Source organism: Nomascus leucogenys, chromosome 10, assembly GCF_006542625.1.
Source record: "Nomascus leucogenys isolate Asia chromosome 10, Asia_NLE_v1, whole genome shotgun sequence".
NCBI lineage: Eukaryota > Metazoa > Chordata > Mammalia > Primates > Hylobatidae > Nomascus > Nomascus leucogenys.
In genome coordinates, this window is record NC_044390.1 from 60,404,744 (window position 1) to 60,418,144 (window position 13,401).

General features: G+C 50.8%; 1 protein-coding gene across 6 annotated transcripts in view; it reads right to left on the bottom strand.

The window, feature by feature from the left end:
* ILF3 (interleukin enhancer binding factor 3) overlaps positions 1 to 13,401 on the bottom strand; it is a 38,867-nt gene that overhangs the window by 8,854 nt on the left and 16,612 nt on the right. For 4 of the 6 annotated variants that reach the window (XM_030820854.1, XM_030820855.1, XM_030820858.1 and 1 more), the window contains 14 exons: positions 13,258 to 13,347; positions 12,659 to 12,888; positions 12,323 to 12,500; positions 6,252 to 6,399; positions 4,851 to 4,942; positions 4,366 to 4,461; positions 3,638 to 3,749; positions 3,122 to 3,219; positions 2,440 to 2,551; positions 2,241 to 2,351; positions 1,380 to 1,579; positions 851 to 1,018; positions 294 to 431; positions 15 to 191 (listed from right to left, as the gene is read on the bottom strand). In XM_030820854.1, the coding sequence (XP_030676714.1) occupies positions 15 to 191; positions 294 to 431; positions 851 to 1,018; positions 1,380 to 1,579; positions 2,241 to 2,351; positions 2,440 to 2,551; positions 3,122 to 3,219; positions 3,638 to 3,749; positions 4,366 to 4,461; positions 4,851 to 4,942; positions 6,252 to 6,399; positions 12,323 to 12,500; positions 12,659 to 12,888; positions 13,258 to 13,260 (1,863 nt within the window). In that variant the 5' untranslated portion in view covers positions 13,261 to 13,347. The remainder of the gene's footprint in view (positions 1 to 14; positions 192 to 293; positions 432 to 850; positions 1,019 to 1,379; positions 1,580 to 2,240; positions 2,352 to 2,439; positions 2,552 to 3,121; positions 3,220 to 3,637; positions 3,750 to 4,365; positions 4,462 to 4,850; positions 4,943 to 6,251; positions 6,400 to 12,322; positions 12,501 to 12,658; positions 12,889 to 13,257; positions 13,348 to 13,401) is intronic. The other 2 variants (XM_030820856.1, XM_030820859.1) reach the window with 1 other exon arrangement.

Sequence of the window (13,401 nt, forward strand, 5' to 3'; positions counted from 1 at the left end):
GGGCCACTGCTCACCTTAGCAGCAAATTTCGGTCCCCCTCTGACAGGTACTGGGGCTCTCTTCTTTTTGTTGGCATCAAGGGCGAGAGGGGTGTCAGGGAAAAGCTTTTCTAGGGCAGCAAGAGCAGCGTAGGCCTTCGCCACCTTTTTGTTGGAACCAGCACCTTGGAACTTCTGTCCATCCACTTCGACCTGGAAAGTGCAAATGGAGATGACTCAGTGCCTCCCTCCAGGGCAGGGGGACCCCAAGCCTCCCCATGGGACTGCCCCAGCAGGCAGCTCCAGGCCGCGCACCTCCATGACGAAGCGCTTGTCGTGGCTGCCCCCAGTCTCGGAGATGAGCTCGTACTTGAGCCCACGCCTCTTCTCGTTCAGCTCCATCACTGGGTTCTTGCCGTGCTTTGTCAGGATCGGCCCCTGCTGTTTTACGTTCTCAGGGAAAACAGAAAAGAAGGCCGACAAACTCAGCTATGGGCATTCCAGCCACATGGGAGGAGCGGCAGGACTGAGGCGGGGCCTCTGCTCTTCATACACTGCCAGCCCTTGCCAGAGTCTCCACTGACTCTAGTGAGGGCCTTCCAGCAATGTGCCCCCCTCCCTGTGCCTCCCCTCTGAACAGCACGTTCTCAACCCAGGGCCACCCCAGTGTAGCCTAGGATGCTGGGACAACATCCACAAAGCCCTCCCCGACACGGCTCAGAGGGCAGCACCCAGCTTCCTGTGTGGACTTCTGGCCTGAAAGGTCCCCTTTTTGGGGCAAATTAACAAGGACCAGTAACCACCTCACTGACAGGACACATGGCTGCCTGCTCTGTCCAGGCAGTCACTCCCAGCGCCTACCATGTGCTCACCTCGGCAGTGGCATCTGAGGGAAAGGCCGCACTAGGGGTGGAGACAGCTTCTACCACTGGGGCGGGGGCCACCACTGCTGGCTTCGCCTCGGTCTCCTCAGCTGAGTCCTCCCCCTTGCTCGAGTCCCTGCCTTCAGCACCCGTCGGCAAGCCCATGTCCTGTAACACCTGCGGAGGTGGCAAAACCCCCAAGGTCCCAGTGAAGCAGGGCTCAGCCCGGGAGCCATGCATGCAGGGCCTCCCCATGGCCTACAGGCACCCACCCGGGAAGCCATCTGGAGGAGGGCTGTTTCCTTTCAGCTCCTGCTCCCAGGAGGCCCTAATGCCCCAATCATGTTTGGGGACCCCTCTGCCTGCCAGCCACAGTGGGAAGGCGTTCTTGCCACATGTGACTTGGCAAATACTCGCCATCTAACCATGTGTGTTTTTAGGATCTATATGCCCTCCCTGAGAGACAATGGCTCAGAAGGGGCCCAAAACAAAGACCATGGTTCTACCATTGGAAGACAGTGACGCTGGCCACACTTACCTTAACGGCCACATGCAGCTTGGCCGTCTTTTTGGAGGGCCCAGAGGCCTCGAATGAATTGCCATCAACCTCCACAGACATGGTAAAGATGGGGGCATGGACGGGCCCAGTCTGAGACACCAGCTTGTACTGCAGCCCTGGCTTCAGCTGGTTCAACCGCATCAGGGCATTCATAGCTTGGGGGGGCTCTGCCTTCTCCTCTACAGAGAGAATAGCAAGGTGGCTCTGGATCAGCACGATGGCAGGTCTCCACGAGAGAGAGCTCTGCCAATCCTAACCCCCAGGGCTGCCTCTGTGGTGTAACACAGTGGGTGGGGCAGCCACACAAACTGAGCCCAGCTTGCACTTCTGTGGCCTCCAGCTGTAGCACCACCATCCTACTTATCTTCCACATCCCCAATCATGCCTCATCATTAAAAGGACTCAGAAATCACAAGTGAGAAAAATCAAACAAAAGCAGGCGTCCCATAGCTTCCGGGTGAGCCTTCACAGGACCAGATGGATAAAGCAGCAGCACTAGCAGAGGTCTGCACCTTCCTGCTTTTTTACCTATTTAGCTTCTAAAATTTTTCAACACTGATTTTAAGCACGGTCTCGCTCTGTTGCCCAGGCTGGAGTGCAGTTGCTCACTGCAACCTCTGCCTCCCAGGCTCAAGCCATCCTCCCATCTCAGCCTCCCAAAAAGCTGGCACTACAGGTGCGCCACCACACCCAGCTAATTTTTGTATTTTTTGTAGAGACGGGGTTTCGCCATGTTGCCCAGACTGGTGGTCTCAAAACTCCTGAGCTCAAGCGATTCTCCCGCCTCGGCCTCCCAAAGTGCTGGGATTACAGGCGTGAGCCACCGCGCCCGGCCTGTACCTTTCTTCTGAATCTTCTTCTTCTTTTTGCTGGGCGACTTCTCCTCCCCGTCCTCCTCCATTGGGCGTTTCATGGGCGTAATGGCATAGGTGGTGCTTGGTGGGATCTGAACTGCAAGGAGAGAGCAGGGCATGGCTAGGCGATGCAGATGGTGACTCTTCCTGGAGCCCCAGCCATTAGGCAACCGTCGCGGGCTTACCGGTGTAGTCCACTGGGTTTTCATTCTTTGGTTTCTTGGGCATCTTGGAAGGCAGAGGGTCCATGCCCAGGACTTTATGGAGCTGGCCGAAGGCAGCGAGCCGCAGTGCGTGCTGGAGAAGGGGAAGAGGATCTGACTCAGCTGCCCTGTGCTCCCGGCCATGGAGTGTGCGCTCACTACTGCCTTCTGAGGAGGGGCAGAGCTGAAGGGCTGCTAATGGTCTCCCTTACGACAGCAAGGGGTCCCCCACCAGCCAGGGGAGAGCCTGACTGCTCAAGCTCAGCCTTGCTGTGGGGGAAGGCCAGCCTGTGACCACCCCCCTTCCAGAGGAATACAGGAGACCCCAACCTGGGGACTGGTTGCCACACGGAGCCATGTGGTGGCCTGCAGGGGAAGGTCCCCTGGAGCAGTCCGCACAGCAAACACATCTCCCAGCGCCAGAGTGTCCGAAAACGGCACTCGAGCAAGCCAAGGGAGGGGGCAGACGACAACCACGCATGGCACCAGGGGAAAGAAGCAGCCCAGATTGGGGCGCCCTGTATCAGACACAATCCCTTTGCCTTCAGTCCCCGACCTGAGCCTACGAGTCCAGGGGCTACCCTGGGAATACCCAGTAATGGAACTGGAAGCCAGTGATTACAGACTGGGTCAGGGCGCACGTTGGCAATGGCGATGACTATACCTGCGCACTCTGTGTGATATCTTCCCGTTGCTGTCTGTCTAGATGCCCAATAGCATCAGTGGCTTCTTTTTCACAAGGGTCATAAATGCCAGAACCATCTGAAGGCAGGAAACAAGGAAGATATGCAGAGGATTATCTTTTAGCATCTCTGAAGAGGTGTGCTGGCTGAGGGAACTAGGTGTGTTACCCCCCGCGCCCCATCCACACCCAGCTCTGGAAAACATGCCTAGCTCGGTGACCCACTCAGCGTCCAGCCCTTGACAGAAATAATTCACAAGTGTCTCAGAGCAAGAAAGTCACGTGGGAGTGGGTCACCACTGCCCCGGATCCGCCCTCTGAATGACGGCTGCGGACCCGGTCAGGGCTGGATATGATGGTGCCAGAGGGTAGTCACATGCTTCAGCTCTAGGGGGTGGATATGGGGCTGCTGCTGTCCTAACCCAGTCAGTGTACCCGCCAGGAGGCGGCCTGGAACCCTGTCCTTTCCCTGCAACCTGCAAAGCACAAGGCCCCAACCTGGCATCACGATGCCCGACGCCAGGCACTCCAGCACTCTCCGCAGGGCCTCGCCAGCACCCATCGGTCTGTTGGCCGTGCCGATGGATTTCTCACACAGGAGCTCAAGAGGCTGAAAGGGAAGAGGGACAGTGAGCCAAGAGCCTATAGGATGGGGCCGGCCACCACTAGGGAGCTGTCACTGCATGAGTTCGGAGCACACGTGGGACTCATTGCCATCCAGTCGAGTAAAGTCAAAGCCTCAGGACTAAGTCTGAGCCAGGGCACCTAGGACAGGGGACTTCAAGGACCAGACATGACATCCTGCAGGCTGTGTGAGCTCAGAGACCAAGCTAAGGTTATGATGTAGTACCTCATACTTAAAATCTAACCATTTATTTACAAATATAAAAACCACCCCAACTGCAAGCTGAAAAAAAAGGGGGGCAACTGGCAAGAACTGGTCCTGCCTGAGAGCATCTATAAACCTTCCAAGAGGGATCATTCCCACCTCCTGCTCAGCCCCCTCCTGGGATTGAGCTGTGCGACCCGTGCAGAGGGCCCCAACCCGCACTGCCCCAACCCCAACCCTAGGTGTGGAAAGCAGGAGCAGCTCCACAGGCAGCTCCGGAGAGTACACATCAGCCACATGTCAAGGGGGCACTCCTGCCCCGTGACCATCAAGTGTTCCTGGGATATCCAAGAGACTGCACATACCACCCCCTAGCAGCCACAGCAACATGCCTTACCCAGCCTCGGAGGGGACCCCAGGTGGGCACGCGAGTGCACAGGTCCCTCAAGACCCGGATCACAATGACACAGGACTTCAGCCCGTTGGCTCTGGCCTAGGGGAACAAAACACAGGCTCTTCAGTCTGAGGCACCGCCCAGGGCACAGGTCAACATGAACAAAACAAGTGTCACGGTGCTGCTTTGCCAAGGGTAAACAGTCAACACTGGCGACCACCAAGGGTGTGGCCAGCCGCAATATCACTACGTGTACAAGAGAGTGTTACTCTTAACACAAAGCAGCAGCAGCAGCAGCCCACCAACTCACTCTCAGCCTCTTTTGGGGTCGAATTTGTTGAGGTGCACTCCTTTAGGACCTGCGCAGTCGCAGATGCTAAGCTCGGCACGGCTATCGTCAATGTTAAGGAATCTTTATGGTGACAGTTAGCCAAGTTAAAACTTAGGAATTCTCTACCAAAAGACAAATAGAAGAACAAAATGCAAACCTGGAACCACTTGGCGTGTCGGAGGGACGCCAAGGCAGCAAGGCATTTCTGCCTGTCCAGAACGTCCGGGGGGTCGTTGACTGATAGCGTTTCTATTCATGGATGGAATAAGAAGACAAGGCACAGTTTGACCAAGGGGTTTCTGTCAGGTGGAAAGGGGATGTGGCAGCTTTCTAAAGGGCAGCTGAGTTTCCCAGAAGCTGAATTCATCTCCACCCTGGACCAGGGAAGGAGAAACTAGAGCACATTGAACTCTGCCCTGTGAGGAAATTGTAAAAATTGGAGGCCCCCTCCAAAAAGAAAAAGAAAAAGAAAAAAGAAAGAAAAATAAAAAAGAAAACAAACATAAAAACAAAAGTGGGGAGTTATTCTAAAAGGAATAATCTCATGAGGGAGGGGAGAGATAGGTGGAGCCTATCTTCTAATCCTCTTCCCTTACCTCCTCCCCATGTTCTCCCAATAAATTAGCTATGCTAAAATGTTCAATAGGAAAAAATTTAAAAAGGCCGGGGGAGAGGAAATGAACTCCCTCTCTGCATCCCACAACAGCCATCCCAAGGCATCTGCGGCAAAGGGGACCAACTCCGCCCACCAGGCGGGACTGCCCTAGCCCCAGCCCTTGACAGAGAGAGTCCTGTTGGTCAAAGGTCCAGCGTCCCTATGTTGATCAACTAGAAGGGCTTTGGTAGTCGGAATCAGCTATGAGAACCAAAGGTAAACAGCAACAAGGGCGCTATGCCAGCCTATGCTGCGGCCAAGCGGAGCGTTTGTCTTCTCTGCCATCTGCACACCAGGGGTTTGGATAAGGCCTGAAGACAGGCACACGAGGGGTGGGCCATGGACTGTGAGCACGCTATTAGCGTGAGGTCCAATGATGTGGTTTGAAAAATTGGACAACTGTTTAAAACTTTATCCAAAACTCTGTATCAGCTCTTTGTGCTTCTGTCACTTTAGATGATAAAAGAGCCATGACAGAGGACAAACGAAGAGGCCCTCAGCTCAGCTGCAGCACAGGCTGTTGGTAATCTCCAACGTGGTGCTCATGCAGAAACCGTCTGGTTGTCTCATCTTTAAAACCATGGAATCACCAGGGACACTTCTCCACAGCCAGAGAATGGCTCCATAGAAAAGCAACTTCCACATTCATGTTTGAGAACATTTAAGGATGAAGATAAAAGGAAAATGGTGCAGTCCCCTATGAAAAGTGCTACTCACTTTTAGTGCGACCGTTTTGTCAAACTCCCAAGTACTCAAAGCCAACGGGAGATGTGATCTCAGAGTAAAGGTGGTCAATCTACACCGTAGCCTTTTACCAAAGCAGTCTAAAACTGAATAGCACATTTGAATAGTGAGGGAACACCACATTTTCAAAGTCCTGCCAGCCTGTCTCGGCCTTCCTACCTCCAGCTAATACTTTCTCCATTTCTTCTCTGACAACAGGGGATGTCAGGTGGATGGTCAGGGATAATGGAGGCTCTTTTGTGTTTTTTATCACAATCGCAGCATCGTCGACAGATTGCAGTATTTCGTACTTGTCTTCTGTTACAGCCTAAAAAATAAAATGCAACTTTCAAAACACTTTCTCCTCAAAGCAGTCAACAATTTTATCTGGCTCCACCTATTCCTGCAACAGAAAGGCCAACTTCTTGGGTATGTCCCGGAAGTGACTTCACCTGGGATGTCCGGATCTCTCTAACTGGCCAGGTCTTTGGCCACCTTTTGGGTACTTGAAAGAGGGATAATTAGTGAAAGAAGCGATTTCCAAACGGTGCTTAAAAATGCAATGGTAGGGCCGGGCACGGTGGCTCATGCCTGTAATCCCAGCACTTTGGGAGGCCGAGGTGGGCGGATCACGAGGTCAGGAGATCGAGACCATCCTGGCTAACACAGTGAAACCCCATCTCTACTAAAAATACAAAAAAACTAGCCGGGCGAGGTGGTAGGCACCTGTAGTCCCAGCTACTCGGGAGGCTGAGGCAGGAGAATGGCATGAACATGGGAGGCGGAGCTTGCAGTGAGCCGAAATCACACCACTGCACTCCAGCCTGGGCAACAGAGCGAGACTCTAGCTCAAAAAAACAAAAAACAAAAAACAAAAACAACAACAACAAACAAAAAAGCAATGTTAGGCCAGGTGCAGTGGCTCACGCCTGTAATCCCAGCACTTTAGGAGGCTGAGGTGGGCGGATCACGAGGTCAGGAGATTGAGACCATCCTGGCTAACAGGGTGAAACCCCATCTCTACTAAAAATACAAAAAAACCAGCTGGGCATTGTGGCGGGTGCCTGTAGTCCCAGCTACTCAGGAGGCTGAGGCAGAAGAATGGCGTGAACCCAGGAGGCAGAGCTTGCAGTGAGCCAAGATCACGCCACTACACTCCAGCCTGGGCAATAGAGCGAGACTCTGTCTCAAAAAAAAAACAAAACAAAAACAAAAAAAAAAACAAAGAAGCAATGTTAGGCCAGGTGAGGTGGCTCACGCCTGTAATCCCAGCACTTTGGGAGGCTGAGGTGGGCAGATCACTTGAGGTCAGGAGTTCAAGACCAACCTGGCCAACATGGTGAAACCCCATCCCTACTAAAAATACAAAAATTAGCTGGGCGCAGTGGTGGAAGCGTGTAGTCCCAGATACTCAGAAGACTGAAGGAGGAGACTCACTTGAACCTGGGAGGCAGAGGCTGCAGTGAGCTGAGATCGTGCCACTGCACTCCAGCTTGGGTGACAAGAGTGAGACTCCATCTCCAAAAAAAAAAAAAAAAAAAAAAAAAACCAATGGCAAAGAGTTTAGGATCCAGGAGGAGGAGACCCTCCTTTTGTCCTTTAGTAGGTGATTAACTTTGGATAAATCACTCTCATACAGACTCTAATCTGTATAATGGACTTAATGACACGAACTACACCACAAGGCTGCTGGAAGCCTCAAGCAGACGCTGCAGGGAAAGCAGTGGACACTGCAGAGTGGGCATCCAGCCACTGCTACTTCCACGCTGGGATGAGCAGCCAGTGTAGAATAAAACCTGTGTGCAGTGAAATAGCCAGTGTGCAGTATCCTATGATGCATCTAAAAGTATATACTTGCTGCAAATGCACATCTACAAGGACACTCACAACTATCTTCATTCTTGATACCACCTTCTATAACTTGACAAAGAAAATTGAAGCTTTTGGCTGAGGGCAGTGGCTCACACCTGTAATCCCAGCACTTTGAGAGGACGAGGCGGGCGGGTCACTTGAGGTCAGGAGTTCGAGACCAGTCTGGCCAATATTGTGAAATCCTGTCTGTACTAAAAATATAAAAAATAGCCCGGCACGGTGGCAGGGGCCTGTAATCCCAGCTACTTCGGAAGCTGAGGCAGGGTGGCGGAGGCTACAGTGAGCTGAGACTGTGCCACTGCTCTCCAGCCTGGGGGAACAGAGCAAGACACAGTCTCAAAAAAAAAAAAAAAAAAAAAAAGAAGAAGAAGAAGAAAATTCAAGCTTTTTTTTGGATACGGACTCTCGCTCTGTCGCCCAGGCTGGAGTGCAGTGGCGCAGTCTCGGTTCACGCCATTCTCCCGCCTCAGCCTCTCTGAGTAGCTGGGACTACAGGTGCCTGCCACCACACCCGGCTAATTTTTTTGTATTTTTAGTAGAGACGGGGTTTCACCGTGGTCTCGATCTCCTGACCTCGTGATCCCCCCGCCGCAGCCTCCCAAAGTGCTGGGATTACAAGCATGAGCCACCGTGCCCGGCCGAAAATTCAAGCTTTTTAATATTTTTGCTGAAGGAAGCTAAGTAAATATGTTGGGAGGAGAAAAAATACATTGAAAAATCTGAAACAGGATTTCTCAACCTCAGCACAACTGACCTTCTGGGCTGGATAATTCTTGGTTGGGGGACTACTCTGCACATGATAGGGTGTTCAGCAGCATCTCTGGTCTTCACCCATTAGGTGCTGAGAGCACCACAGCACCACAACACCACATTGTCAACAGACACTGCCAAATGTTATCAGCGGAGGAGAGTGATTCGCCCCCTTAAGGAACCACTAAAAATGATTTTAAAAATACCTATTATTTTCATCTTTAAGGAGTAATTATTGGCCAGGCTCAATGGTGCATGCCTGTAATCCCACCAATTTGGGAGGCTGAGGCAAGCAAATAGCTTAAGGCCAGGAGCTCAAAATCAGCCAGGACAACATAGTGAAACCTCGTATCTACAAAAAATTTTAAAAATTAGCCAGACATGGTGGCAGGCACATGCTTGCGGTCCCAGCTACTCAGGAGGCTGAGGTGGGAGGACTGCCTGAGGCTGCAGTGAGTTGTGATTGCACCACTGTACCCAAGCCTGGGCAACACAGCAAGAGACCCTGTCTCCTTAAAAAAAAAAAAAAAAAAGAAAAAAAAAAGGTCAGGAGATCGAGACCATCTTGGCTAACACAGGTGAAACTTCATCTGATGGGTAAAGACCAGAGATGCTACAAAAAATACAAAAAATTAGCTGGGTGTGGTGGCAGGCGCCTGTAGTCCCAGCTACTTGGGAGGCTGAGGCAGGAGAAAGGCGTGAACCCAAGAGGCGGAGCTTGCAGTGAGCCAAGATGGTGCCACTGCACTCCAGCCTGGGCGACACAGTGAGACTCCATCTCAAAAAAAAAAAAAAAAAAGAAAAAATAAGAAAAGGAATGGTGTTTCTCACAAATGTTTTTACTGTAGAAACATTTATGCCAATTTGCTTCATTTAATATCCTTGTTAGACAGAGACAAGAATAAAGTTAATTTAAGAATTATTACTATGGGCTGGGCGCAGTGGTTCACGCCTGTAATCCCAGCACTTTGGGAGGCCAAGGCAGGCAGATCACCTGAGGTCGGGAGTTCGAGACCAGCCTGACCAACATGGAGAAACCCCATCTCTACTAAAAACATGAAATTAGCTGGTCGTGGTGGTGCATGCCTCCAATCCCAGCTACTCAGGAGGCTGAGGCAGGAGAATCGCTTGAACCTGGGAGGTGGGGGTGGCAGTGAGCTGAGATCGCCTCACTGCACTCCAGCCTGGGCAACAACAGCGAAACTCCGTCCCGCCCCCGCCAAAAAATTAACACTATGGGCAGGACACAGGACACTGTAATCCCAGAACTTTGGGAGGCAGAAGCGAGCATAATACCTGAGGTCAGGAGTTAGAGACCAGCCTGGCCAACATGGTCTCTACTAAAAATACAAAAATTAGCTGGGCATGGCAGCGGGCACCCATAATCCCAGCTACTCAGGAGGCTGAAGCAGGAGAATCACTTGAACCCAGGAGGCGGAGGTTGCAGTAAGCCAACATCGCACCACTGCACTCCAGCCTGGGTGACAAAGCAAGACTGTCTCAAAAAAGAAAAAGAATTACCTCTACGCTGATGTACCTTCAAAAGAAAAAAAAAAAAAAAGAAAATTATCACTAGAAAAACTTCACAGCTTCATCTTCAATAGCTCCTCAGAAGTATCTAATGCATTTACATTAGCTCCATATTTTAATCCTGATCTTTGTCCTGAACCCAAAATCGTCAGTCCCATGTGAGAGAATACAAATCTGCGTTGTGAAAGTAAATCAGGTTTTTCTTTCTAAGGAATAAGATTCAAAGATTCAAAGGCTGTGGCTCAGGCCTGTCATCAGGAGTTCAAGAACAGCCTAGGCAACATGGCAAAACCTCGTATCTACACACAAACACACAGACAATACAAAAAATAGCTGGGTGTGGTAGCACACACCTGTAGTCCCAGCTACTTGGGAAGCTGAGGTGGGAGGAACACTTGAGCCAGCGAGGGCAGAGGCTGCAGTGACCCGAGATCATGCCACTGCACTCCAGCCTGGATGACAGAGCAAGACTCTGTCAAAGATTCATAGACGCTTGTACACTTCTTTTTTGCTTATCCTATAAATTCGGGGGACCGTGTCCTGAGGAGGCAACAGCTGGCAGAGGTTCTGATGCCTCCAAACAGCCCAGCCGTGGGTCTTGGGATCCATTCCTCAGCTGCCCTGCACGTCTGTCACATCAACTGTCCCACTTAGAGGAGGATGAAATAACACACATCAAGAGCACATCTGGCTGAGGGCCTGACTTTAGCAAACACTCAATAAACAGAGGCCATTATTTATGCAATACTTTTCACAATGAAACAAATAAATGGCTTAAAAAAAAAAAAAAAGATCTTTTAGCTCGGGGTGGTAGTACATGACTGTAGTCCTAGCTACTCAGGGGGCTGCAATGGGAGGATCACCTGAGCCCTGGAACTGGAGGTTGCATTGAACCATAATTGCGCAACCACACTCCAGCCTGGGCTACAGAGCGAAACCTTCCTCATCTTAAAAAAAAAAAAAAAAAAAAAAAAAAAAAATGGCCGGGCGCGGTGGCTCATGCCTGTAATCCCAGCACTTTGGAAGGCCGAGGTGGGCAGATCACTTGAGGTCAGGAGTTCGAGACCACCCTGGCCAACGTGGCGAAACCCCATCTCTACTAAAAATACAAAAATTAGCTGGACGTAGTGGCATGTGCCTGTAATACCAGCTACTCGGGAGGCTAAGGCAGGAGAATCATTTGAACTCAGGAGGCGGAGGTTGCAGTGAGCCGAGACTGCACCACTGCACTCCAGCCTGGGCAACAGAGTAAGACTTCATCTCAAAAAAAAAAAAAAAAAAAAAAAAAAATTGCATGTGGTGGCTCACACTTCTAATCTCAGCACTGTGGGAGGCTGGGGACAGGACTGCTTGAGGGCAAGAGTTTGAATCCAGCCAGGGCAATACAGCAAGAACTCATCTCTATTTATAAAATAAAATAAACATATAGAAAAGATTTTCAGCTGGGCGTGGTGGCTCACGCCTGTGATCCCAGCACTTTGGGAGGCTGAGGTGGACGAATCATCTGAGGTCGGGAGTTAAGAGGACAGCCTGACCAACATAGTGAAACCCTGTCTATACTAAAAATATAAAGATTAGCTGGGTGTAGTGGTGCATGCCTGTAATCCTAGCTACTTGGGAGTCTGAGGTAGGAGAATTGTCTACCTCAGAGGTAGAGGTTGCAGTGAGCTGAGATCGAGCCACTGCACTCTAGCCTGGGCAACAGAGCGAGACTCTGTCTCAAAAGAAAAAAAAAATTCTTTACATTCAGCTTTGGATCCAATGGAAGAGATAACAACTCTTCTACTATCTAGCCACCCAATCCAATGGAGCCTAGACGTGAAGTTTATGCCCAATGACCTCGGGCTGGTGCAGCCTGGCACACAATAGGCACGGGGTCCTTATGACCCCTGCAGTCAGGTTCCACAGAATCTCAGTGGCTTGGTGGTGTCCTACTTGTCACCTACCGAGAAGGCACATACACAGCAAGTGCCAGGGCAAGTCTGGCATGTGCTTCTTGGAGCACAGCCTAGCAGGACACTTCTTCCTGGGCCCCACATCCCCAGTCAGCACACCTACCACCCCCCACCCACCTACCCGGCAGTGGTGGCCACACTTACAGCAAGCTGGATGGCCAGGTTGTCGGCCACCTTGTCCAGGAGGGCGGTTGTGGGCTTCTCCTTACACAGCAGCACCAGCTCCAGATCCAAGTCTCCCTTGAGTAGAAGGCCCTTTGCCACCAGGCCCACCCGCATCACTCCCCGCAGGGTTCTGGTCATGTGCTCCGTCTTCTGTTCCCTGAGGGACAGACCAACACCCAGCTCAGTGAGGAATTCGGTCTGACCACAACCCAGAGGTCCCCAGAGAGGCTGGAGTTTCTTAGAAATCAGGTGCCAACCTCTACTCTAGCTACCCTCTCTAAAAGAAAGAAAACGACAACAGAAAACCTCACTTACCCGGCCCCTTCTTTACTGTCGTCCTCTGGGGGCACATCCATGTTATCAGACTCTGCCTGCTCGCCGCTACCCTTTTCCTGCTCGTCTATCCAGTCGGACACAGCTTTGAGCGCCCGCTCCGTGTGGGACACCATGTTCTGGACTGCCTCCAGCTCCTCTTGTGTTGGATAAACGGAAGAATGCTTTGCCATCACGTGGCGGTCATCATTCACAAAAATTCGCATTGGACGCTAGGGATGTGAGGATTAAGTTAAAAATGATGTAAAGAGAGCAAGCAGCCCAACGTTCATCTTTTAAGCTGCACAATTCAGAATGATGCTATATCACTCGTGTGTAAAAGCGAAGCCTGTAGGAGCACAACTGAAGGACCAAGGAGGGACAAGCAAACTGAAGAGCTGTTGTCTCTGGGCAGTAGCTCGGAGTAATGGGGCACTGACTTTGTTTCTACACTATCAGAATGGAATACAGAACAGATAATATTACTTTATAACCCAAAAGGGCTAATAAAAATGGTAATGGAAGCAAATGCTTTGGAAAAGGCTACAAACATCTCTGTACATGAGTGAAGAAACAGTATCTGTGATCAAAAACAAACTTACCATTTTTACTTCTGTAGTGTCTGGAAATCAAACTTTTGCTTATCTTTTCAAATTGTGATAGATTTCCTTGGTGTTATCAATACTTCAACTCTATAAGATCAGAAAATCCTTTTAGTTTCACATAATTTATAGGAGGATTCATTT